Source organism: Micropterus salmoides, unplaced genomic scaffold (genome assembly GCF_014851395.1).
Source record: "Micropterus salmoides isolate LMB-PRFRI ecotype aquatic unplaced genomic scaffold, ASM1485139v1 Ms_hic_scaffold_3, whole genome shotgun sequence".
Classification (NCBI taxonomy): domain Eukaryota; kingdom Metazoa; phylum Chordata; class Actinopteri; order Centrarchiformes; family Centrarchidae; genus Micropterus; species Micropterus salmoides.
The window spans coordinates 22102521-22127185 of NW_024042261.1; the positions used below are offsets into that span (position 1 = coordinate 22102521).

A 24665-nucleotide genomic window follows, 5' to 3' on the forward strand; every position below is an offset into this window, starting at 1 on the left:
CATCCAGGAAGAGAGTTGCAGAAAGTCCAAAGTGAACAACGTTTGGACAACGTGAGTTGTGTGTAGCTTTTTTCTGCTGAGATGTTTAGTCCAATAAAGTCATCGCTGGTCAGAGAGTATTAACAGGCTTGAATAAAACAAGGAGAACTCTAATAAAGGTAAGTAATACTGTCTACACATTAGCTTAAAATGTTAGCTTACTGCTCCAAACTAACGTTAAGACAGTTTAAAATGTAGCATCAGTGCAGCCATAATCAGTTGTAACGTTACCAACCGTAGTTAGTTTACCAGAAATGTTTCATGTCGATATAAAACGTTAGCTGTTTCAAAGGTAACTTCTCTACTCTTATCAGTATGCTCTTTGTTTTATTTTTGTTTCCCCCTTCTTCTCTAAGTCAGTGCTCTGATCATGGCCCTGAATAAGTCCATGCACCCTCGAAACCGTTACAAAGACAAACCACCTGACTTCGGTTACCTGGCATCCAAATATCCAGACTTCCAGCAGCACGTGCACACCAGCCTCACCGGAAGACCCGTGTAAGTACCCGAGACTGTATAGAGTGTTTAATGTTTATTCCTGCCCACTGAAGACCATTTTAAAAGTTATCTGCATCATCAATACAATGTTTGATTGGGAAGGTGGCTATGATCACACAGCATGATCTGAGCTGGGGGGGGGGTTGCATGGAATTGCGTTTTATTCCCATCTTTATAAGACCCTGAGAAGATTTCAGTGACTGACTTGCCCAATTCAGGTCATATCTTCACAACACTTCTCACATTAATTCAACTTTTTCATGTCTTTCAGCTAGAAAATCCATTCAGACCTTGAAATATTCTACATCTAGTGCAATTTGTGGTTTATTCAACTGTAAAATCATATTGATAGTATGTAGAGCCTTTCCCTTATTTCCCAGTTTTCATAGTCCTTCAGCTACTTCATGCAAATTTAAAGCCAGCAATGAAGTTTAGCGTCAGCTTTTCAACAATCCTTAAAATATTCATTTAATATTCTTTTTATCTTTCACACATTTGTGCTATTCAGCTTTTCAAGCCAGCAGTTCAGTTTAGCTCAAGCCCTTCAAAAAGACAGCATTCACACCGCAATTTCTTCAGATATTGCCCTTTCTAGAAATTCCTCTTTCACTATGCTTTTTGTTTTTCTTTAGTTTGTTGTGGAAGAACTTGAATGGGCTACACAAAGCACTGACTTCAAATCCATCCAACACTTTGGGGGATGAACTGTAACGCACACTGAGAGTAAGGCCATGTTCATCTCACGCCGCTGTTCTTCACACTTTTAAACAGCGTTCACCAGGACATGCAACTCATGATTATGAACTCTGGATGCACTGACCTGATACACAGAACTGGTATCAGTGCTAATTCTGACCTTTCAAGCCAATCGGGTATCAGCCATGACGTGATAGACCAAAAAAACACAACTGTAATAATGTTGGTCAATGTCCTTATCAAATTCAGTGTTTCCAAATATCAGATTCACTAGCTCAGTTCACTGAGGACCACCGAGTATTTAGCTCCACAGTAATCCCTGGCTTCACTCCAGTGAGCTCCGTGCACTGAGCCATGCAGATTTAAAATCTGGGGGAAAAAGAGAGAACTGATATCTTGAGTTGATAGTGGGGAAAGAAAAAAGTTTGATCGACACAACCCTAATTATTACGACTGAGAGATTTTACCTTTGGACATGGAATCGAGGCCCTGAGGGCACCGCTCGGGCCCCAGCTGACTCAGTCTGATCTTTACTGCTCACACAGCTTCTGGCAGCAGCAGCAGGAGGAAGATGAAACCTGAACAAATGATTAATGGACCCAACGTCAAAAGATTTTTTTTTTTTTTTTTTTCCACTCCATCCTGTTTGCTGTGGTCTCCTTTTTTTCCTCATTAGAGAGACTTCACAAAGTGTGCGTGAGTGACAGTTTAAAACAAACTCCTAATTTAAAAAATGGGTTAGTGTGTCAATCAAAAACAGTCCTGTAAGCTTCCAGTGTTTCACCTTGTTCTCAGAGCAGACACAAATTATGTGACTGAAACGTGCATGTGCGTGCCCTTCCCGGCGAGATGATGCTGAGAAATCATGATGTGAAAAAGTCCAGGTAGGAGAACAAAGGAAGAATGTATCTGGTGGGATTAGTGGGGTTGACATCGAACAGTGTGAGCTCATGATTGCTAGGTGTGTTGCTGGGAGAGGTGTGTTTGGGTACAGAATTTGTCCTGTGTACTCTCTCCCTGTCATGCACTTGTTTCCAGTTTGACACATGCATTGGCAGATAAATAGGAAACATCTAGGCGGATGTTTGTGTTTCCACTCAATAAGCGAACCATGTAGGTGGCAGTGGCGCAATGGGTAAGACTTTGCCTTTGGTGTGAGAGAAACTGTTTCAGTCCCCCCACTGTGACCCATCCACCATTGTATCCCTGAGCAAGATACTTAACCCCTAGTTGCTCCAGAGGCGTGCGACCTCTGACATGTATAGCAATTGTAAGTCGCTTTGGATAAAAGCGTCAGCTAAATGTAATGTAAATTGTAATGTAGGTGAGCTGGAGGAAGATATTTAAACCTGAGACAACAACAACCGGGATTGGGTGGATGGATAAATCAGAGATGCTTTTGATTTAGTTAATGTCATTAGACTTTATTGACATCTATCTTTGTCTGCTTTTTATTGTGATAGGCCTTTTTAGCAGTAGACGTTTTGACATTAAAGCAGGTAAAGCACATGTGTAACTAACAATTATTAATTAGCCATGGCTTCATTCCATCCAGGTGTGCCAGTTTCAGAGTCCTGCTGTTGTGCATGCTCACTAGCTCACAGAAACACCTTGTTAATGTTATTATTTAACACCTGTGCTTTACCTGCTAGACTACCGTAGTGACCTTTCAGACAAATGTGAAGTAAAGCTCCATTAGGTTATTGTAAAATTTGCTCTTAGCCTCTATATTGTTTTACTGAATTTTGCCTTGTCAAACTACTTTTAGCCTCCGCTGTCCAGGGCATTCTGCTGCACAAACACATATTTTCAATTTATGAACAGAATGAACATTTTGTTAACAAACTTTCAATACAGACATCAATTTGCTTGGTCAAATTCTTAATCTTTTTTTTTTTTTACTCATTCTTGGATATAGGGCTGCAAGTTGCAACGATTATTTCATTGTCGATTAATGTCAGAAAATGGTAAAAACAAAAAATGCCTTAGTCAGTGCCTGAGATGATGTCCTCAAATGTCTTACGTCCACAACACAAAGAGATTCAGTTTACTGTCATACAGGACTAAACGAACCAGAAAGTATTCATTATTACGAAGCTGTAATCAGAATTTTGGTAACCGTAATCTATTGTTAAAATAGTTGGTGATAAATTTAATAGTTCACAACTATTCGAATAATTGTGATGGCTCTAATTGGATATTTCCTTCATATAAAAAATACTTCTGCTAGTTTTAGACTGCATTTTATACAGCCAGTGTTCTTGTGCAGCTGCTTTGTGTTTTAAAAATGGGTTTGTAATATCAGGGAATATTATAATGTATATTTGCACTGTTACCGAAACATTTCAGATGACTATTTTATTTGAAAACGCATTTAAAGTAGCATTTACGATTTATCTTGGTTAAGTTGTTGGTTCTAGTCTTTATGAGAAAGACATGTCAACTTGTCATTTTTTTTTAAATTGAGTTTTAAAAAACAGTCCTTCTCAATCGATACAAATGTCTTTTGAAAACAAAGCAAACTCCCAGTGAATGTAGGAACTGTCAGTTATTGTGGGGCTTGTATTTGAGGACCGCTGTTCATCCGTCAGGACCGAGACACTCTCCTCCCTCTTTGTTTGAGTTTTTATGAAACAGGTACCACGTCTGCTCAGTGAGGAAGTCACTTGTTATTGTCTGTGTTATGCAGATGAATGCGAACGCGGTGTCACTGCACTGAGTCTGAACATCTGTGTGTGTGACTGTGAACATATTGGTGTGGGCTGATCCTTTGTGGCTGTGAGGTGGCCAGTCAATCATCTCATGGTGGACCGAGCGTGCATGTGTGGGCACGCTGTAAAGCTCAGCTTGATGCCCGTCTGTGACAGGTGTTAATTATCAGTTTGTAATGTCTCACTATCTGTCTGTAGCCCATCAACAGACTGACAGACAGATGACAGACAAAGGGCTGGTAGCGTTGGGCCTGGACATCCAACGTGGAAATTTAATGTAGGCAATCAGGGAATTCATTAGCCAGCTTTTGTGTCACTTTTTTTAGACTGTGAAAAGACAGAAATAAACAAGTAAAGCAGGCTACATTCAGTTAGTTCATTAGTGTTCTTAGTGATGTAACCATTAGTAGATTTTAGTATTTAAAATAATTGGACAACAATTTTGATAAGAGACTTAAGAGCCTAAATTAGGGGTTGACATGGGAGTGACTTTTCACCCATCTCACTCCATCAAAAATGTCTCGGTCCTGCCCTGATCACATGACAGTTTAAAAAAAAGTAGGAAATAATGTTTATTAAAATTAGAACTACATATTTATATAAAAAACAGATATAAAAACTGATCTGAGTCCCGTTACGCCCACTAACATTGACTTTTTCTCACGTCCCAGTCCCTTGATGATTAGTGAAATTGACTCCCAAAAGAAATGTCAACCTCCTAGTCTACATCCTTGCTAGCAGTTCTGTGAGGTTGTACTCAGGCACAGTGCTGCTTTGAGCTACTTTCTAATGTTGGCTTGCTAACACGCTCACAGTGACTATGCTAACATGCCGATGTTCAGCAGGTGTAGAGTTCACCATCTTAGTTTAGCGTGTTAGCATGCTAACATTTGCTAATTAGCACCAAATGCAAAGTAGCTGGGGCTGATGGGAATGTCATTAATTTGGCAGGTATTTGGCTATAAAGTATTGGAGAAATTAAAATGGTGACCTGAAGGTGGCACAGTTGTAATTTGTCCTCTGTCCAACACATGGAAAGAAGTTTGTATCTGCACATTCTTCCTTTAAACAGAAGTCAGTTGCCAGTTTATTCTCTCTTCCTGCTACATGAACCGATGTCCGGGATTTGCGTCTCACTTTGTGTGTGGCACCGCCAGCTCTGGTTAGCCGTCTGCTGAAACTTGGCTCTCCTTCCCCGTCAGTCTGTCATTCCATCAGTGGTGGGATTAGTGTGGTTTTGTATTTCCCAATGAATTCATCTACTGGGTTTTTTAAGCATTAAAGCGGCACGTTAGGGATGAGAGTAATCTTGGGGAGACACTCACTCAATCCTTGGGGGAAACGTGTGTCCCTGCTTTAGGGATCGTCAGTGGGGAAGACTGATAGCAGTGGGCAGAGAGTCGAGTTGAGACCAGAGGCGGCAGGAGAAGAAATATGGGAGATGTGATTGGAAATGAGGAACAGATAAACCCCAAAATAGTCTGAATGTTGGTTTGTTTCAGATTTTGGCGAAGGAGAAGGGGGGCGCCGATCAGGCAGATAGAGGGGTGGGATTAGGAAGTATGAATGGGTATTAAAAATGCAACAGCCTGGGTGACATTTAATTTGGTAGTCATATTTTTATGGGCTGCGAGACGGATCATCTGCGGAAGGATTTTCACCCCCGTAATTAATGAAATGTTACATTTTCACAAATTAATGAATAATTATGACCTCTGATGCCACATTTTAAATTGATAAATGGAAACCTGCAATTTCCCTCACTGGGAAGCCCAGCAGAGGCATTACCATACAGATGTTTTTTACTATGAAGGGAGAGCTAAAAGAGGAAACTCACTGCCTTAGGTAGGACCCTATTTTTACATATTTCACCAAATCTGCTGCGAAGAGACTGTCGTCTGCTGTGTGAGTTCTGCATGGGGCTCTTAATATCCAGGCACCACCATCACAGTGTCCCAAAACATTTATCTGAAAACAGGTTAATTATGAATTGTAGTTTGGGTTGTGTTAGGGCTGATCAGTGTTTTCTGATTAGCAATATGGTTTTCTAGAGCCAACACAGACAGAACCCGGTATATAAGCTCGAGTGAGTGGTTAAATGGTTTTCGGCAGATAAGTGAACTTCATCCCTAAACCAAAAATATTCTTGTTCTGCTAAACTGCAATTGGGAGTGCACAAGGGGGGGTTTGCAAAATTAATAAATTTCCAGTCACATCTATTACTTTTCATTTCCACCGTTGGCACTCAAACTGTGTGTTTGTCCAGTATATTAACAAGATATGCAATCAAAAAGTTGCAATACTTTGGGGCAAATGCACATACACTCCTGTGTAATTAAGTGTAAATGCTTATTTGTCCATGTTTAATCAATGACCTCATCCCAGCCCACTGGTTCTTATTTTGTATCTTATGTTTTGTGAAAATGAAACAATTAAAGACAAATAAAAAGAAAAAATGGGTGTGGGGCAAGTCAGATTTTGATGACTTGCAAAACTCAATAAACATTTTATTCATAAACCGCATTGATCAGAGTACTCATCCTGAGCGAAACATCTAGAAAATTTAGCCGTAATTGCTGGTTGTTATTGGTATCCAATCTAGCCATTTTTTTACAGCATTGCTGAATTGCAAAATATCAGTAAATGAGCTCAGAGATCTTCAAAGTAAGTTTAGCTTTAAATTCATGTTTTAAGTGATGCACTCATTTCAGGACTCAAAATGTATTTCAGTCAGTGTATAAAAAGAGAAAACACCTGACGAGAAGTTGCTGCTAATCAGCATAAATTTTCTCTGCACACTCTGAGTGAAGTAGATGTACCTTGAAGGTCACAGAGATTGAAAGTGTGTGTGTGTGTGTGTGTGTGTGTGTGTGTACACACACACACATGCTTTCATGCTGATCATGTAGCGTGGCGGTGAGAGCGAGCTGTTTGTCTCAGCAGTAAACTCCCCTCCGGTCTAATGACATTGTCTTGTTCATCAATCTACACCAAAGACTGTTCTGCTTCTCATCACTTAAATCTCTTCTTCACCTGCAGAGTCTCCCTGGACACACTTTTTTATTTATTATTTTTTCATTTGCTTTTTCTCACGAGATCTATTTATTACCTAAACCTGTGAGCTGAATTTACATTTTGAGCTGTAACTTATTTGTGATTCCTACCCCCCCACCAGAAACACACATTTAGTCTCATCACAACTTTTTCCTTTTTGTCCCACACTGAATCCCGTCGTTGGCGCACAGCAGGGCACCTACGTGGCAGCAAGAGACGTAAATCGCGGGCACGCTCCCGTCTGGCTTCAGCCATTGCTCCAGCGTGGCCGGATTTGCGTGCTCTCCTAGTCTGTTCAGTAGGTGGGGTTGCCATGGCAACGTGGCATTCGCAGTGCTGCTGATGGGAGTTATCGTCTGCATCGCACGCATGCACACAGTCACACATGCTACCACACACACACTAAAGGAGCTAAAAATAGAGGGCTGGCCTGTGCAGCCTCCCTCTCTGAATATTGATCTTTATCTAATGATGCCTCTGAGGAGAAATGAAAGGGGGCAGAATATCTGAGAGCCGGACAGATGAGGGAGGCATGCTTTCATTTTGGAAAAGGTTGAGCCGTTATGCTGATGTATCACTTCTCCCTCATTACCTAGATTCCTCCCCTAAGCTCAGGCCATTTTTAAAGCGCCAATGTCTTTTTTTTTTTTTTTTTTTTTTTTTTTCTTCTTCGTCTTTTGAAGACGAGTCTTATGTCCTCAGAGGAGCCAGGTGTTTCTCCAAGAGGTCACGCTCCTTCAGCCGCTAAATTAAACAGGACCATTAAAATGTTATTTAGGTGAAGAGACACGGGGGGGTAAGATTGATGTCAGACTACAGGTAAATCGCTTCTCATTTGTATCCTCCTTGCGCCTGGCTGCTTGAGGGGCTTTAGTTTTTGCGACTCCTGAATGAAGATGTAGAGTTCAGTGACCAGAGTCACCTCAGGAGCAAGGCAAGCTTGTCCCCTGTTTTGCATTCTGTCGTAATACAGTTAACCTTTTTTCTTTATTTTTAAACAAATATGTTTTGGGGCATTTTCTGCCTTTTATTAGACAGCTTACAGTTTGAGAGATGATCGGAAATTAGGAGAGAGAGGGGTGATGACGACAAAAATTGCTAGCCAGACACAAAACACGGGGCCATTGTGGCCCTCAAACCAGGCCCCTCAACTTCATCTTATGTTGCTTTTACATCTGTAGTTCAGTTTAGTTGGTCCGGACTACGGGGGGGGAAAAAAAATATATTGCCAAAACACATGGAGTAGTAGTATCACGAGCACCACACACCAACCTCTTTTCACTTTCTGATCATTGGGGGGAAATCCTAGTGCTCTAGTTCTGTTGCCCGTATGTGTTAAAATCACACATGTACCATCACAAAAACTGTGCCTGGTCTGCTCTGCTTTCACACTCCAGAGTCCCACTGGAACCAGACTCGGGGCCAAATTAACATGCCAGGAGATCCATAGGCACAAAGGAGCTGTGGGCCAATAACATGTTTACCAAACTAATTTTGTCCAGAGTATTAGAGTATTACTGTTGATAGACAAAAATATCCACTGTGTCAGCGACTTGTCACGTAATACCAAGTTTTTAACTGAAGGAAGTCTTTGTATTAATCGTATGTCCCGATGTTTCATTGCAGACATCGTCCGATGGCAATGTTGTCGACATCGCCCCACCCTACTCTGCATCAGTTTTTGTGATAACATATCACAAACAAACTGATGCATAACATAAATACAAATATGTGTAAGGATATGCACTATGCAATTAAAAGAAATGCAGAAGCTGCCTTACCATTCCAGTTTTTAATTGTGCTTTAGTGGCGCTCAGACAGACTTTGGGTCCCAACATATCATCATCCAGCAATGTTGAATTGGCCAATCAAATGTGAAAGCTTACATCCCTTCACAGATCATTTGTAACATGATCGCTGTATTTCTGCTGTTTATGTTGCAGTCTTTCTGAAGAAAGATGAAATGATTAGCGCCATGATAATCCTTCCTCATTATATTATGAACTGTGGTGCAGTGTTTTGGCCTTTGATAAACCTTCAAACTCTATTCATACTCAAATTTGACATCCTGGATAGTATTTTTGTCTCACCCGGTACCTGAAGCAACACAGGACTATTATCAGTCTAAACTTAAACCTAATTGTTGGAGGCTTTCTGGAAGAAAGAAATGGAAATTGGGATTCACTTCTATTAGTTGTGAAGTGTCACCAAAGAGGAGCTGAATACTAAGCGAGCAAAACATTCATTTTTCACTGGTATACGCTCACACCAAACTCAGGAGGTGCCAGACGCTCCCATCACCAGGATGTGTCTAATTACATCTGCCAAGGTGCGAAAACGCTCAGCAAAGCTTTAATTATACCTATCTCGCCCACGCGTTTTATTTTTTTTGCCTGCTGCACTCGTGTCCGCTTGTGTGACAGCTGTAATCATTAAACATGTTGAAAGGAAAGGACGGGGGAGAGCGGAGCAAGTGAGATGAAGAATTGGGAGTTAAAAGTGGGAGGTCTTAGCAGTGTGGTAAATGTGAATTTCATTGTCATTAGCAGGGGATTGTTTGAATTGATGGGCTGCTTATCTCCCGTGTGTGTGTGTGTGTGTGTGTGTGTGTGTGTGTAATGAGGCTCAGTGCAGAGGGCTGCAGAGGGTTAATGAAGTGCCGCATTAAGAGCAGTTTGGTAAATTGCTGTCAGGTGGCCTCATTGGTAAAACAAGAGGATCAGCAACTCACTAAATTGAAATCATCCTTTAAGCAAAATTCTGATTTAATACAACCTTTTTTGTAGCTTTGATCTCCATTCCTGTAAGTAATAATAACATTGTATAAATGCTGACATCTCTAATGGCTCAGTGGCTATGAACTCATTCAGCCATGTTTGTTTCTCCTCTAGTGTGAATTTCAAAGAGCCGGAGGCAGTGCGAGCACTCACCTGCACCCTGCTGAGGGAGGACTTTGGTTTGACCATTGAGATCCCTCTGGAGCGCCTCATACCCACCGTCCCGCTCCGCCTCAACTACATCCACTGGGTGGAGGACCTCATTGACGGCCAGAAGCAACCACGCAGGGGCATTGACATTGGTACTGCCACAGCTGTTTGTGTCATTTGCTGAAAATGTGCCATCTTGCAGTTTGTACGATAGGTATCACCTTCATCACGTGGGGAGGAAGCTCCAAATAAACTGAGCTACATTACTGATTTTTCATGTAACTCAGGGATTCAGTCCTGGCATCAGTGATTAACGGGAGCCCTCCACCTCAGGGGTCTCAAACTATAGGCAGAGGGGCCTGATTCTTACAATTTTAGTTTCATAAGGTCCTACAAATTATTAATTGTTCTTTTTTCAATCCCCCCACCCCCACCCCAGGTTTTTATGTGCGAGTAATGTTGAATTTGCTAGCAAGTCTGCTAAACTGCAACATAAAAAATGGCTTTTTATTGTACATTTAATATTTATCAAGCTGCGTCTAACTGCAGAAATGACCTTAGTCAAAACAGAGCGCTGTTTTACAAAAAAATCAAAAGAGCGGTTTCAAAAGAGTTGAATTGTTTTTTGTGGACTTTAATCTGACTGTCAGCTGTCTCATCTGCAAAGAGATACTTTCTCCTTGCAGATTATGATAAGTAACTAAAACTACAAGAAAGAGTAGAGGAACAGACCAATTGCTCATCTGTGGACTGGATATTGTTGAAATTCAATGTAGAAGGAAAAAATTTTACAAAAATTGTGTTGAGTTCAGCCGAGTGTGCCGCAGTTAATTTGCATTTGAGACCCACTGCTCTTGTTTATTCTTGATGTGGCTGCCAGCAGCTCAGAGCGGCTTGCAAAATGTCAGTTGGTGCTTCCAGCTGGTGCACATGAGCCCAGTCATTCCCAGTGTTCCCAGCACTTACCAGTCAAATCCCCATTCACGTGTAACAGCTTGTTTGCCGTTCTGTCTGTCTTTGTGTGTGTTGTGATTGTGCCTGCAGGTAAGGGGGTGGGTGTGTGTGTGTGTGTGTGTGTCTCCTATTTAGGGCCGCAGGTCACTGATTGGTGACCTCTGAATCTTTCTTTAAGCAGATTGAAACTGTCTGCTGCTTGATGGATCACCACTGGGCGCTTCCTTTTACTAACGGATGCCACCTTTGTCTGAGCCTGGCCTGAATCATGCAGCTTGTCATATGTGAATGATTTAATAACTGCTGCTAGAACTGACATTTATTGTGAATTATGGCCACTGATTTAAAGATAATTCTTCAGAAGCACGCCATCTCACGTTCGCGGACAAACGTCCCTTTCATACAATCTTTGTAGTTAGCGTGGCGTCCTGTGCCATCGGGGGGTAGACCGGGTCGTCCATTAATCACAGGGTTGGTAGAAAGGTAGAAAAGCGCTATATAAATGCAGTCCATTTACTTTAAACAGCAACTCAGTATATTTCCATATTGTTCAATAAAAGTCATAAACATTCATCATCCTAATGAATGATGTTTCCTCAGGCACGGGGGCGTCTTGTATCTACCCCTTGTTGGGAGCCACAATGAACGGCTGGTACTTTCTGGCTACAGAGGTGGACGACATCTGTTTCGACTACGCTACGAAAAATGTGGAGCAGAACAACCTGTCTGAGCTCATTAAAGGTAAATGTGATCCACTCATCCTGAAGAAACAATATATCACAAGAGATTAACATGCTACATTTAAGCAGTATGTATGTATTGGTTTTAAAACAAATTGGTTTCAAAAAACCATCTCTAGTTCCATCTTCTAAATTGTGAGGATCTTGTGCCTTTCTTTGTCTTGTGGGACAGTTTATTGAATATATTTGGGCTTTTATCACTTTTTTTTAGTTTTGACATGGATAGTCTCATGGTGTGATCTAAGGCCACAGTTTGGGACTGAGAATGAGAACTTTTGTCTGGAACAGCCTGAAGTTGCACATTGTATAGGGAACCTTTTTTTTGTTTTTCCAAAGCGCTGTCATGATTTAGATAAAACACCAAACTTATAAATCCCTGCCTCATCTCTGTCCTAGTTGTCAAAGTCCCTCAGAAGACTTTACTGATGGATGCCTTGAAAGAAGAGACAGAATTAGTGTATGACTTCTGTATGTGCAACCCTCCTTTTTTTGCCAACCAGCTAGAAGCAAAGGTAAGAGTTTCCCTGACTTTAACATTTAAAACATTCTAACTGATGGCCTGTCTAAACATTTTACATCCAAAAAGGATATACTCCTTTGAGCACAGGTATTCAGTCCATTCAGGGTGAACACACGCAGACATTGCCTGAGGAAACACTTTTTATTTACGATAGTAACAGGCTTCTAATAGGATTTTTCTTAATCTGTCTGTCTTGTTGCGCTCTCCAGGGGGTAAACTCCAGGAACTCACGGCGACCTCCTCCCAGTTCAGTGAACACAGGCGGTGTGACGGAGATCATGGCGGAGGGCGGGGAACTGGAGTTTGTCAAGAGGATCATTCATGACAGCCTGCAGCTCAAGAAACGCTTGCGGTGAGGAAAACATACGGACTTTGAAAGGAAAAAAACGTGAATTGTTTTCCTAGTTGTAGGTGTATTTAGTGTGTGTGTGTGTGTGTGTGTAAACCACATTAATGAATCCCAATCATAGACAGAAAATTTCATGGTTACACAGCTACATAAATGGCCGATGGATGAACAAGAGCTCTGCACTTTCATTCTTTGGAGGGGTTTTGAGAGGTTTAAATGGCCACTGAGAGCACCAGTCGAGGGGAGACACCAAGAGGTGAAGTGTGCAGATGGGTTGCTGCACATTGATGGAGCTGTCACCCTGAGTTGGTTTAATGATTTTGGCACACACTCGGCCTGTGCTGTATCCGGCAGCCCACAGGGAACAGCTGCGTTTGGGTGGGTGGGTGTGCTGTCTCCAGCGGACGTCACATTACTCTCCTCCGTTACCAGGGCTGTCACCGGGGCAGCAGAGTGAAACACAGATAGAGGGAGCTGCAGAGTGCTGCTATTAAAACTGATTAGACATGTCGCACCTGCTTGGCCTCCTACAGAGGGGAGTACTGTGTGTGTGTGTGTGTGTGTGTGTGTGAGTGCGCTGCATGCAGTGGTGTATGTTTGCATAACGCGTCAGTGGAAAGACGAGCGGTCCTGAGAGAGAGATCTGATCTCAACACCTGCCTCCTCTTGTGCGGCTGCATGTTACACTCGTGTAGCGAAGAAAGGAAGTGAGAACGAACCCAGTCTTATTGAACAGGTTTGCGGCTCGAGCCAACCCAACCGGAGCCGGCTGTCACTCCCAAAAGCATGCTGTGACACCAGAGCCGCCAGGTGTCCATGGAAACACTGCCAGCTTCACCGATTGGTCCTTTGAGACACCCCACATAACACCACCCCTCCCTGCTCCTCTTTCCCCTTTCTTTCCATTGAAGTATAATTACTGTCGAATAAGAGCAAGCCACCTTCGTTCACAGTATAACACACATTGGCATGCCCCAAAACCCCAGTGAGAAATGTAGTAACACTCCTCATTTATCAGGTCATTGATATGAAAATTACCATCTCAAGTAATAAGATTGTAATCACATGCCGGCGCTTCAGCATGTGAAGAGACAAGGATGAATATGGATGCTGATGCAGCTGCACACTTTGGTATGTTTGAAAAGCCGTTGGTGGAGGAGGGAAGCTACTGTGGGTATTCCTCCCCACCGTGTCCAAAAATGGGGGAACATCTGTGAATATTAGAGCAGTTCAATATTTCATTGCGTCAACTGAGGCTGACATGATGCTCACCCCTCTGGGCATCATCATACCTTCCTAACCTGATTACCAATCATCTGCTTTTCTAGTTTAAAACTGTAGCTGTGTGTGACTGTAGCTTTGTACATTTAGGGATATGGCTGTTTTAAGGTCCTTCAGTCAGCCATTCCCTGCACTTGAATACGAATCTACCTAGTTTTTTGTGCTTTCCATAATGTTAGTATATTTAAATCTTTACACAAAGATCACAGTTCTTTGTCTTTGAGGCTCAGTTATATATTTTTTTTTTTTTGGAGAATATTGACTAGAGCTGCATGTATTAGTTTCATTTTTGTCAGTTAGGTGACATCCAAGGTGAGGTCTTCAGCTTCTTGTTTTCTCTGGCCAAATGTCTCAAATCCAAATATTCAATGGTATAGTATATATCATCTATAGACCCTGCAGTCCTCCCCACATGACAATAACCTCCACCAAGAACTAGAAAAAGTAGGTAGGCAGGAAGGTAGGTACCTCATTCATCCCCAGAGGGAAATTACAGTTACAAAACATACAAAGTTTACACAAAAGAGTTAGGTCAAAAATGAGAGGTCAAAATATGAAAGTATGTGTAAATAGCTTATTGCTGTGATTGCACATTTGAAGGCGGCTCAGATGAGTGTGTCAAAGTTGGAGCTTCGTTCATCTGGATTTGGCAGCTGGACAGTCAGACACTGAGTAGATGAAATGCACCCATAAAAGTGAGGTGGGACAGAACAAAGATGGAGTTTGTATGGATATTCACATGATTTACACATTTATTTATTACACTGGATGTGCATTTTTTTGTTTTTTCCCAAACTATGATCATCAAAGATCAGACGATTAGCTTTAAATAACGTCAAGTGACCCTGACAAGGTTTGTGAAAATTGACCCATTCCAGACTGACTCCCTCATGTGTTTATCTTTTCTCCATTTTCCCCGGCTGGACTCTACTGCTTATTGATCAGCACCAACCCTATCTCTTTATTGCACAGCAGAGATTATTGATCAGTCCTCCCCCAGGGGACGACTTCAAAACGGCCTTTTCTCCACTGTGGACCCTTCACACCCGGATGTTTTTCTGTCTCTCATGTTTTACTTGCTCTTTGTGTTGCTCCCCAAAGCTCACCTCAACTCGTTAGATCCCTGCTTGGTAGTTCATGCCTGGGCCGTCAGCCGGCTAAGACTGCAACACACAGCTGGTTAATATGGATTCTTCTTTCTGCAGGTGGTACAGCTGCATGTTGGGAAAGAAATGTAGCTTGACACCTTTGAAAGAGGAGCTGAGGAAGCAAGGCGTGAGTACCAACATAAGGCAAACACACTCACAGATACATCTGCATGCGCTGCAATCAATGAGTTACACAGCATCTCGGTTTGCTCATGCAGCAAGGCGTCTTATAATAGCTTGTTAAAACAATCTTTGCCTCGCCTCTCAAACCAATGCTCTTCTGGGAATGTGTAGTGATGTTTGAGGCAGGTGGTCGTCACCGTCAGGGCAGCAGGTATCCAGAGAAACCTAACACATCAGCTCTTTCTAACACGTCAGCTAAGCAGCGACACAAACGAGCCACAACTGAGCTGAATCCTGTCAGCAGTGTATGACTGAATCACACAGCACTCTGTAGCTAACATGCATTAGCGTCATTAGCTAAACTAATAGCCCGGCACATGACTCCTGACTGCTGCAGGTCCTGTGCCAGTCACTTCGCTCACATGCTCAAAAAAAAAAAAGACAGAGGGAGAAACTTGAGCACCACCAGCTGCCATCCCTCAAAGCTCTTCCAGGTTTTAGGGTGCTGTCGCTGCTCATCAGAGAGAGTGTGACCTTGGCTAACGTCCAGAGAGGAGACTGTTGCCTCATTTTAAAGTGTGTGTAAACAGAAACCCAGCCTAGTTAATATGCTAATGCTTTTATCACCCATTACTTGAGCGTCTCATATGTGGGTTTTTTTTTTTTTTTAATTTAGCAAATGTGGATGTTGGTTACTGTTTCACATATGGAGCTCTTTGACTTCTGACCTTTTTATCTTAATGACCCTCCTCCACCTATTTACTGAAGCAGTCCTGAGAGACACTTAAAAAGCTCCATCAGCACAAAAAAAACTAGGGGTTAAATGTCTTGCTCAGGGACACAGTGGTAGATGTCTCACAGTGGAAATCAAACCCAGGTCTCCCACACCAAAGGCAAGCATCTTATCTATGCGCCATCACCACCCCTTTAAAGACATGGACAACTGAAGCCAAAACTCAAAGCAGGAGAAACAAGTTTACATCAGATTGTTGTCCGCTCGCCTTCACCAAACCTGGAGACTGAGCATGCCCAGTTTACATTGCATCATACTGTCAAAGGTTGCATGTCAGCGGTTCATTTGAGTGCTTTCTAGGATGAAGATTCAGAGTAAATTCTTTGTCTGTTGAAAATTATATGGTTATGAAGAGCTGTATCACATACTATGCATCTCATCAAACGCAAAACGCTGCCTCACTCGCAGCAGCTGCTGCCTCAGTGGCTCCAGCTGATGTTTTAATCATGAAATATGTTTTCTTTTTTCTTATGGATCGATTAGCATGGGAGCACTGTCATTTTTATGTTTCCATGAATGAATAAAATGAACCTTGATAGGGAGGAAACTGTATTTCTTTCAACAGATATAAATTTACAAGATAAAATATTTTAAGCAATTTCAGGTAATGTTGCACACAAATAAAATCAGTATATTTTAAAGTTTGTCAATATATTGACAAGGCTTTAAAATATATATGATCAAATAATTTGGAGTAACTGACAGTCAGAAATAACAGCACAACCAGAAACTAAATTGTTATTAGAAGAATAGTAGAAGAGGGGAATAACAGTTTTGACCAAATGTGATCAGTTTCGATACCTTAGTTTCCAATCAGCCTGCTGCATACAGGTCATAATTGCGGATCATACCTGACTGTTTTCTGTTTTCCCTTTTCTCAGGTGCCTAAAGTGACGCACACAGAGTTCTGCCAGGGACGGACCATGCGGTGGGCACTGGCCTGGAGTTTCTATGATGATGTGATTGTTCCAGTGAGTCCACGCAGGTCTTATTTCTGTCCCCTTGTGCACTTGCAGGACCCCAGTCCTGCTCACTTGAGACTCCACCGGTTGTTTTGTGGTCATTATGGCTGGGGGATGAAATTCAGCATCTTTTTTATGGTACCGCCTGATACGCTTTGATGCTACAACATACTGAAAAAATAGACCTGACATTTGCTGCTGCATGTTTCCAAAACCGCAAAGCCCCCTCCTCTGTCCTGCTCCATCCTCTCGCCCCTCTCCAGATTGTATGCTCTTTCCCTCCAGTCCCGTTCCATTAGAAGCAATTATTCCTCCCTCGGGGGGCGACATGTTTATGTGATTTTTAACATGCTGTATCCAGGCAACAGTTGCCAGGGCAGGACTGTGTGAGCACCGTACCATTATGTTGTCTGGACAGTGAGAGTTGGAGATCACTAGAAAACAGCGACAGTGAATTAGGTCAAGGACTGTTAGGTTATCAGTTGAAGGACTAAGAATAATATCGGAGTGACGAGAGAAACTAGTCAGCAGGCTGTGTGAGGACGATGGTTTGTTTTGTTGGACGCCACCTTGTTTTGGCCCTTTCCGCTTAAAAGCAGTTGAGCAGAATGATTGGCCTATATTTTCTCCTCCTCCACTTTCACGCACATCCACTGTGATTTACACCCTGGAGCTGCTCGCCATCATTGCAAGGCAAACCCCCTGAAGAGTGGGTGCGTGGGTGCGTGCGTGCTGTTGTCCTATGGACCTCTGATATGTAAGAGCTAGGGGTGGGGGGAGAAAATCGATACAGCATAGTATCGCGATATTTTGCAAGGCAATATCGTGTCGTAACACGAACGTCAAGTATCGACCTTTTTATTATATAAATTGTACATGTGAAGTTTGTTTTTTGGCACTAATAAAATTGCTTTTTCAGTCCACTAGAAAAAGAATTTTCCTTTGTGGACACAATTTGAAGTTGGGGGAAAAAGATAAAAAATTGCAATATGTTTAAAATCGCAATAATATCGTATCGTGATAATATCGTATCGTGATAATATCGTATCGTGGGGTCTCTGCTGATTCTCATCCCTAGTAAGAGCATGGGGGTTCTCATTAATGTTACATAGACTATAACACATGTGACATACATTCAACTGTGACCTACTTAACCTTATTACCAGCCTGTAAACTACTATTACTTTATATTCATCTTTTCTTCCCCCCTCTCTTCCTGGTTTGCTTTATTTAACACATTGCAATGATGTGACATTGATGACACGTTGTCTTGTACGTGGACACTTAGCGAAACTCAACACAATTAACTGTCTAGATCTCTGGAGTCATGAGGTTGACTTATATCTTCAAAACTGGCCTTGGTATAAATGGACTGAAGCTACTTTAAAGACTGATTTAACACAACAAAGTATGTTAACAGATCTTGGACAGCACTGCTGCATATGTGAAAAAAGTTGTGTAAAGCCTTTTGTGGCTCCAAAGGAAGCTGCACAAAGTCTGAAAATAATCTGGGCATGTGGAGTTGGGATCTTACGTGACCTCTGTTGCCCGCTCCTCATCTCTGCTTGAGGCTAGCTGAACCCATTATCTTTGTGGTATAGGGGAAAAACCCTCTGGCTTGTTTGTGATTGGTTTTAAGAAATAAAATAGTCTTGGGCGGCGCTATGCCCAGGATGCAGCAATGGTTCCCTTGCTAAATAGTGTCTGGGGGGCTGAATCCCAGCAAAGGCAAACGCCATGTTTTAGGAGTTCAATGCTAAATAGGTGAAGTACTCTTTAAAATCAGTGTCTCATTATTTGATTTTCTGCTGTCTGTCTCTTCCTTGTACAGCACAATTGTTTGGTGTAGTAGGTCCCATAAATTATTTTGTGGTTGACTTTAGTTTAGTGCAACTCTTGAAATCATGAGTATGGTCTGGCCTCCAGGTCACCACAGAGCCTCTGACATAGATCTTTTGAGTCATTTGCTTTTGATCTGCGGTGTTATAAAGAAAATGGACATGGTGGACTGATGAAGTTATTTTATTGTTGCTTCTCATTACCAAGAGAGTTTGATGGATTAAAGGGAGAGAATGGGTGGATGGGAGTGAAGATGCTGATAAAGAAATCCAGCAAAACCAGACAAAAGGACAGAGACTGGATGGGGAGATTAGAGTACATGGAGATAGAATAAATGACTAGTAGAAGGAATAGACCACTCAAGGCTGCCAAGCTTTATCTCAGCCCTGAGGCGTGTTGTTGCTCATACAGGCCTCTGGCAGGAAAAAGGTTCAGGAAGGTCCAGAGTTCAGGAGCCCGTGCAGGGGGTTGGGAGGTGAGGGGTGATCAGAGTGTGATTTTATGATGTTTGCCTTAAGGTGAAATCTGCAGCAATTGTTTATTTCTTGTATGTGTGTGTGTATACACAATGCACTCAGATTGATTGGATATTATATCTATATTATATCTACCGTGTGAGAGAGAGAGAGAGAGCATGCAGTGAGGTGAGAGTGGGTAAGTGGGATTAATAATGGAGTGAAAGAGCAGCAGAGTCAGAGGGTAGGATCCAGTAGAGGGGTGAGTATGTAAAACTATACACATGTGGCTCGTATGTGTGTGTACCAATGCATTAGTGCAATAATGTGTGTCAAGGATGCTCTGTACAAAAAGACAGGTTTGGCGTGTATGTTATTGATTTCCTTTCCATTGTACAATGAGCTGCAGGGCTCACAGAGCATGCAGGAAAAGGAGGAGAGATGTCTGTGAGAAACAATAACAAATAAAAGAGGCATCCAACAAGCAGCCAGGCGAGGCAGCGTCCATCATCAATCCATTAATTAAATATGTCCATAGCTTCTAAACATGCATCTACAAGTATCCTAGTTAAATCAAAGGAGGATCAAGATTGGAAAACCTTTTACGGCAAGTGAAGATGCAGTTTTTTCCCCCCAGTGAAAATGAAGCGGATGCGGAAAAGATGCGTACATGTTCTTTATAATACTTTTATTTCACATTTCTCTGTTACACCTAAAAGCTGTTGGAGAAAGAGAAAACAAATATATATCACAAACTATAAATTTAAAAAAGTGAGACGACAAAGTCTGCCCATGCAGTAAAATGAACAAATAATCAAAATTTTACTCTCAGATCAGTGTAGCAATGTGAAGGTCACAGTCTGCTCCTTCCCTCTGCTGTTTGTAGGTCAGTCGGCCGTGCCGTCTGCTTGGTCACAGTACAGTGTGGCCGCAGACCCCCGGTGCCGTCCCCGCTTTCAGTCAGCCTGCAGTGACTTTACGAGTGCGGCATAGAAATGTCGGCTGCCGCGAACGCGCAGGGGACGATCACTGCAGAGCGTCTGTTGTATTCAGACATGGTCGGGTAATGACCTCCACCGCCATCACAGCCTGACATTAGAGGGAGTAGAAATAAGGAACTGTGTTTTGGCAGGTTCAGGTGGAGCTCGTGTGGTGTGAGCGCCCTCTTGTGGTGTGTAATGATTATGCATTGATGATTCAGGTTATCCTCATCTTTAATTAATAGTTCATAAAAAGTAATGATCTATATCTGTTGATGAGCAACATGGTTAATTGTTTATTACATTCTTAGAGCTTAGTATGAAGAGAGAAAAAGGCTTGCGCACAGTGTGTACTGCAGAGCAAAAGTCAGAAAACAAAAAAAGTGTTTTTGATTTTGACCACACCCACAAAAGTATATAATCGGTAATCATTGATTATTCAACACTAGCTCAGTATTTTTTTCTTAGTAATTTTTGCTACAGTAGAGAAATAAAGAGAACTCTCACCTCAGCCATCCAAATATAGCTCAGCCGTTGTACACGCCTAAAGGTTTTACTGTGTCATTGCTTAATTTGTGCTATTTTATCTATGTCCGCACTGTTTGTTGCTCTGTTATGTCAGTATATACTCACAACCTGTTTATTTGCTCTGGTGGAAATGGAGGATGCGTGAGAAGTGTCGAGGTGAAAGGTCGCGGTTACAAACGAAGGAAATGAGACGCTTTGTTTTTCAAAAGAGGAGACACAACTCGGATAAATGCCACACAGTTGGAGAGTTCATACATGTTTCCTGTGGTCTGTGTAACTAAAATCAAGTTGATGAAAAATATAAAAACGAAAAGAAAACATTCCATAGTTTGTCTGAACCACTGCCACTCCCCTCTCTATTAAACTACACATTTTGAAGTACGTCCAGAATATTCTCTGCTACAGACTGTTGTTGTTTAATTTTCTCCTGATCTCTTATATCTCAGTCTCCTCCCAGCAAGAAGCGTAAATTGGAGAAGGCACGGAAGCCCCTGTCGTTCACACTACCACAGGCGGGACTGAAGGAGCTCCAGGCCAAGGACTCGGCTGTAGGCTGTACTGCCTGCAGCCCTGTGGACCGCATCACTGCTCTGCTAGAGAAAACACTCACTGACCTGCGGGTAAGCTTCCTGGTTCTATGTGTCCCTTGACCTCAGTGTGGCATTTGTCATGACATTGCAAATATACAGATTTAAACAGTGGTGGTGGTTTGACAGCTGCTCACACTTAGCATTAAAATGCAGTTTGGATGATCCAATCACAAGGGAGTGGCTGTAATTTGGGGCATAATTGCACCCAAATTACAATGAGGATGCAAAGAGAAATACTACTATGATGTAGTACAGTAAACCCATAAACCACCACCAACCTCATAAGTTACTTTAGAGTTGAGTCAACTCCTGTCTGACAGTGTTTAAAACACAAGCTTCACAGAGATATTATTTATCTGCAGATCTGTGGTATTATATTGTACAGGTTTTGCCCTCTTTTCTCCATCCCCTGCAGTCATTTAGTGCACTGGTCAGCTCATTTTAATACAACTCCAGTAAACTTCTTTAGTCTGAGTGTCCTCTGTGTGTGGCTCTGCAGGTGCTGCACAAACGTGTCCCGTGCCGAAAGCAGGAGCAGAGCCTCTTCCTAACGGCTGTGGAGAACACGTGGATCCACGGACGACAGAAGCGACGTGAAGGGTCGCGTCAGTTGCGGGAGCTTCCCAGGGCGCCGCACTGTGCTGGAGCCAGCTCTCAAACCACTGCGGCCACAGCTGCTCCCGCCACAACCCCGACATTTCAAAACCAGTCTGCATCAACACTAGACAGCAACACCCAGGGCGATAGCACTCAAAAGGAAAGCGTGTCTGCACAGGAGCTAGCTGCTAAGCAGGAGCCCGCAGAGCAGATTGGCAATGGCGCTTCTTCAGCTGAGACGAGTAAAGATGTAACACACAAAGAGGTCTTGGAAAATGTATCGGGAGAAGACGTGGACATGGAGTCCTCTACGTCCAAAGAGGCAGGGCAGGAAACTGTCCCAAAGGAAGCACCTGCTGCAGAAGGCGAACCCCCCTCCAAGCGACCACTGAGCCCCGGTGTAGTGGAACACTTCCTGTTTAAGTGTCTGCTGAACGTGATGCCTGAAGAGAACGATGTAGTGATTGAGATGCACTGGGTCGAGGGTCAGAGTAAAGACCTGATGAACCAACTGTGCACCTACCTGAAGAACATGCTCTTAAAGTCTGTCGCCAAGTCCTAAATGGTGGAGGAAAAAAAACAGGCCCTTTTCTTTTTAAACCGTTAATTCAGATGTGAAATGATTATTTTTATAGATGATGACTGAGTGCCTGTCAGTTGGGAATTTTCTTTTTGGACAGTTAAAATGATTACAATGTGCATAACTGTATACAGCTTTTGATACTTTTTTTGTAGTACTTAGCAGTTTACCTTTTAAGGTAATACATAAAAATTGGACATGATATTTTGTGCTCAGTTCATTTGCAATAAATGTACATTTTTGTAACCGATTTGCTTTTTTCGTCTTTCAGACAGTGAAGGTTTTTTTTTTTTCAATGCAGCATTTAAATGACCACAAGAGGGCAGTGTATGTTTTTTCTGTAAACTATTCCTTCCAGGATCTATTAGATTAAATAATTTAATTGCAGGTTTATTTGACATTGTCTTTGTGAATGGCACATTGAGCCCACCGTGGCTTGCCATCTGACTAAATTTACACACAGCCTATGTAATTCAGGATGTTCCTGGAGCCCTGCAGTGTTTCCTGTTCCTGGAGAACCTTTAGTATTGTGGTCCGATATTATTACCCTTTGTTGTTGCTGACATACTTCCTGATTGGAACTGAGTGAATAACAGGAAGAACCCTAAATACCCAGGGTCAGTGTTGGTGTGTAGAAATACTGTAGTGATACTGTAGTAATGTAGTTCCTACTTGTACTACATGTTTTTCATTAAGGCCAGGACTTCGACTCCACCAGCGTGTGTGTGTGTGTGTGTGTGTGTGTGTGTGTGTGAGTCATGTGAGAGCAACATCAATGCGAAAAAACAGGCATGTAGCTTACTTTAGTTAGATTATATGCTGATAATAATATGCACTTGTAATTCTGTTTAAAACAAAGAGGAAGCTTCATTCACAGGTCGATTCTGACTGTATAAGACCGTAAGTCTGGATATTCCTGAGCTAATGTAATAAGAGTAATTACAAGAATAATTTGACCAGAGCAGAAATGATTAGCTAAATTAATCAACTAAGTGACAGAAAATTAGTCCACAAGAATCAGTCATTAACAAGTCATTAAAAAAGCAAAAATGCCAAACATTTGCTAGCTCCAGCACCTCAAATGTGAGTATTATTATCATTTTTTTCTATTTCACAGCATTTTAAATTGAGTGTTTTGGACTGTTTGACTCTGGGAAATCACGATTTGTCGCAATTTTATAGACTAAATGATTGATCGAATAAGGAAAAGATTAATGGAAGATAGAATAATTGACAGTGAAAATAATTGTTGATTGTGACTTTAAAATAAACACATGCCAGTGAGTTTTGTGGCAGGTGTACATATATTTATGTCTACTCATCTATATTTGTATCCCCCCTCCAAATAAATTGCTTGGTTTAGAATATAATATTTTATAACAACTAAGTAAACATTGCTATTTTATTTGTTGCCCTATAGGTAGTAAAGTGTGGTAGTGAAATGTAGAAACACTGTTAACTTACAAGTAAAAACCTTGCATTAAAAATGTTACTAAGTAAAAGTATAAAAGAATTGGCATCAACATGTATTTAAAGGACCAAAAGTAAAAGTACTCATCTTGGAATAATCTATAATGTTTTATTAGATAAAAACTATTAATGCATTGAGTGTACATCAGTCATGCTGCAGCTAGTAATGTGGAGCTCGTTTTCATTATTCTATATATCAGTGGTTTTATATAAAATAATACATCATAATGTATTTGTTGGTTATATTGTGTATTATTAATCTGAATCTGCAGAGTACCTAGTATGTAGTGATGTGAAAGGTTCCCCCTCTGTTGGTATAAAGTAGCAGTAAGTAGAAAATCTTCAGTTAAATACAAGTCCTTCAAAATTGAACTAAATGTGTAGAGGTAATGGAAACGTAGGTCAGGACTATGCCCTCTGTTGAATTACATGCTCTTTGCCCCATCCCACAGCTCGTACTGCTCTGATTTGGTTTCATTTTCAGCCTCATACCGGCCGGCTGTGGTTATCAAAAGTACTTCCGATATATCCTTTTATTGTTCTGTGTGAGGCCTGCCTCTAAAAGCTTTGACGCGGGAGAGATTCACCACACTGCAACGCTCGTATCCATGTGTGCGGACGCCATACCTTGTTGTTCTTCACGGTGATTGGCGGTTGAACAATCAATACACCATCGAGATGTAAATGTACTGCAGTCACGCTTACGTGTAAATTGCGGAGAGACGGTTGGCAACGTCTCATAACAAATTTAACAAACGTGACACACGGAGAGTGTGAGTAGAAAATGTATCTAGAAAGCCCTCAGTCATTACAAATCCTTATAGTTTCTGT

The 24665-nt window shown here is 41.8% G+C and overlaps 1 protein-coding gene across 2 annotated transcripts; it reads left to right on the forward strand.

Annotated features, from left to right (window-relative positions):
- The first annotated feature begins 1 nt into the window (after position 1).
- Positions 2-22657, forward strand: mettl16 (methyltransferase like 16). Of its 2 annotated transcripts, none has more exons than XM_038694047.1 (10): positions 2-158; positions 396-537; positions 9890-10077; positions 11480-11620; positions 12016-12131; positions 12349-12491; positions 14975-15044; positions 16715-16804; positions 21044-21217; positions 21687-22657. In XM_038694047.1, the coding sequence occupies exons 2-10, from the start codon at positions 410-412 to the stop codon at positions 22344-22346; spliced, it is 1710 nt and encodes a 569-aa protein (XP_038549975.1). In that variant the 5' UTR covers positions 2-158; positions 396-409; the 3' UTR covers positions 22347-22657. The 2 variants fall into 2 exon arrangements, with proteins under 2 accessions (XP_038549975.1, XP_038549976.1); XM_038694048.1 differs by having other exon boundaries at positions 400-537.
- The last annotated feature ends 2008 nt before the right edge of the window (positions 22658-24665 follow it).